The sequence below is a fragment of the Trypanosoma cruzi genome, genomic scaffold (assembly GCF_000209065.1).
Source record: "Trypanosoma cruzi strain CL Brener 1047053517155 genomic scaffold, whole genome shotgun sequence".
Classification (NCBI taxonomy): Eukaryota; Euglenozoa; class Kinetoplastea; order Trypanosomatida; family Trypanosomatidae; genus Trypanosoma; species Trypanosoma cruzi.
This window is the reverse complement of record NW_001849539.1, coordinates 132175-134490: the sequence shown is the minus strand read 5'-3', so window position 1 is coordinate 134490 and position 2316 is coordinate 132175. Positions and strand designations below refer to the sequence as shown.

General features: G+C 56.0%; 1 protein-coding gene across 1 annotated transcript, besides 4 other annotated features; it reads right to left on the bottom strand.

Annotated features, from left to right (window-relative positions):
• Positions 1 to 1127: a mobile genetic element.
• Positions 1 to 2316: a sequence feature (heterozygous, Esmeraldo-like haplotype).
• Positions 1056 to 1125: a mobile genetic element.
• On the bottom strand, positions 1352 to 2170 carry Tc00.1047053509129.10 (hypothetical protein, conserved; the record flags this gene model as incomplete). The annotated part of the gene is made up of 1 exon (XM_797588.1): positions 1352 to 2170. The coding sequence occupies one exon, from the start codon at positions 2168 to 2170 to the stop codon at positions 1352 to 1354; it is 819 nt and encodes a 272-aa protein (XP_802681.1).
• Positions 2190 to 2239: a microsatellite.

Here is a 2316-nt window from a genome sequence, read left to right as displayed (position 1 = left end):
AATTTGACCCTGGTCGTCCGCCTGTTGCCGATAATTGTGTGTGCCCCGAAGGCCGGCAACGGCTCCGGAAATGCCCTCATCCCAAACACACGAGGGCCAAGTGGCGACGTCAAATGCGCAGAAACTTCGTGCCTCTTCTTCTGTACCGGAATCGGCGTCCAAGGGGGAGGTGCGAGAAGGCAAAGGCATCGAGGGACGGAAATGTGGTCACCCGAAGTCGCCCTGAGACGTCTGAGGAATAACCCGCCGTCTCTCTTCCGCCAAGCTTCGCCGAGGCGTGCGCAACGGCGCGCCCCCACCATCAAGCAACGCGTTTGATGCGGCTATTTGATAACGCCGTCTTCGTTCGTCTTTTGACGCGTGACCGCTCCTTCTGCAGTACCGCTCCGAGTGGCGGAGGCTTCTTCCCGGCCTGCCGTCTCCGCCTCCCGCGCGACTTGCCGCGCCTCTCTGGCACTAACGCGTGACCCTCGTTGATGGAGTTAGGCGCGGGTCGCCTCCAACTGCTGTTCGCTTCCGGCGAGCGCGCTCTCGTTCTGCAAGAACGCCGCCGGAGACCCCGATGTTAGATTCGCGCACCGACAAGTAAAATTATGCGCCTCTTCCGCCTGCTAATAAAGCTGGAAGCTTCGATCGCGCACGTCAGCGATGGCGTGGGCGCGGTCAGCCCTCAAGCGCTCCCTTTCAGCGATGATCGGCCCTTGTTGGACCCCCAACTCCCGGGCCGCCCGCACACGATGGGTACGAACACTTGAGCCTCGAAATTTGGTACTTGAGGCGCCCGGGAATCCGCAGCATGTCCCGTAAGGCTCGAATCCTCCCAGGGGTTTGGTGGCAGATCCCGAAATGAAGCGGAAGCCTGTCATCGGGGTGGCCGAAGCTAACGTCGCATCCGAAAGCCCCGGTTCCGTCAATGAATGCTAGCTGCGCCTGGATGTCGCCATGCTGGCGTGCCAACTCCAAAAGACGGGCGCCAATATCGCTCCACTCAAAGGTCGTGTGAAAGGAACCAACGCCATTTCCCTAAACCAACCCCGCTGTGTCTTGTGAACTTAAAAATAAAAATAAAACATTATCCAGCCGCTATCGGCTTTTTAACCCCATAAAGTCGTGTTTTTCCCAAAAATCATTTCTCTTTCCCGATGTTTTTTTTTTTTTCCTTTTCCCCCCTCGTTCTGAGAAACTGCACGCACAAAGCGGCGTCCCTCTGCTAAGGTCGGCATCTAGTCCCATTACCTTCTTTATAATTAATATACGCAGGGATGCATGTCGATCGTTAATTTCACGTAAATCATTTCTTCCTTTCCATTCTATTCGCTCCTTTTGTCCCCCGCACCATCGGCGACGTCCCCTACGAGTGTGTCAGGAGTACCCCGGGTTTCAGGTTCTTGTCAAGAGTGACGGCGGCCGTCCAGTTGTCCACAAGCTTTGCAATGTACACAACCGCCCACTCCTTGTTTTTGTTCACGCGTGCCTTCAGCGTGTTGCCCTTGAACAGCACACAGGCCGTCTCAAAGCCCAGGGTCCCCGTCCAGCCCTGCCCACGGCCACACACCACCTCGGCGCCAACCAGCACGTGATGGGGGCACTTCGGTATCGGCGTCACGAAGCTGGTCGTGTAAGAGCGCAGCTTGTTCGTGCGGACCGCCAGTGCATAGCCAGCATGGGCATAGCGGCAGCCGAGCGTCAGGTCGTAGTCCTTCTTTCCGTCCAGGGTGTAAAGCGCACCGCATCCCACTTGGCAGTGGGGCGCTACGGCCGTCGCGACGCCCACCTCCACAGTTTTGTTCACCAGCTTCGCGTGCGACGACATGCGAGAGGGCATCACGAACTCATGGGAGAGCTCATACTCGCCATTCTTCTTTCCCACAGCCTCCACCTTGTGGCCCTGGCAGAGGTACGACGCCGTCAAGTTGGCATTGCAAGTGCTGGGCTCAAGCGTCGCCTTCAGTGCGGCGCCGCACCTTGGAGCGTACTCCACATCCACGCTGAACTTGCCATCGGACGTTGCCATGGGGTTCACAAAGAGCTTGTCCTCCGGGCCCTTGAATTTACTCTCCAGCTTCCATTTCTGAGCATCGCTGTAGCTCTTCGTGAGCATGTCCTTCACGTCCTTGTCGAAGTCCTTGTAGAGAGTCAGGGACTTGGCGGCGGCGAGCATGGGCGGCATATTTTGCTGAAATTCGCTGAATAATAATAATAATAATAATAATAGTAATAATGATAATAGTAACAATAAATTTCACGAATAACGGGCTGGCGAGAGAAAAGGAAAAACGGCGAGAAAATGGTGGCTTTTTGCCGTTGGTTTGTTTT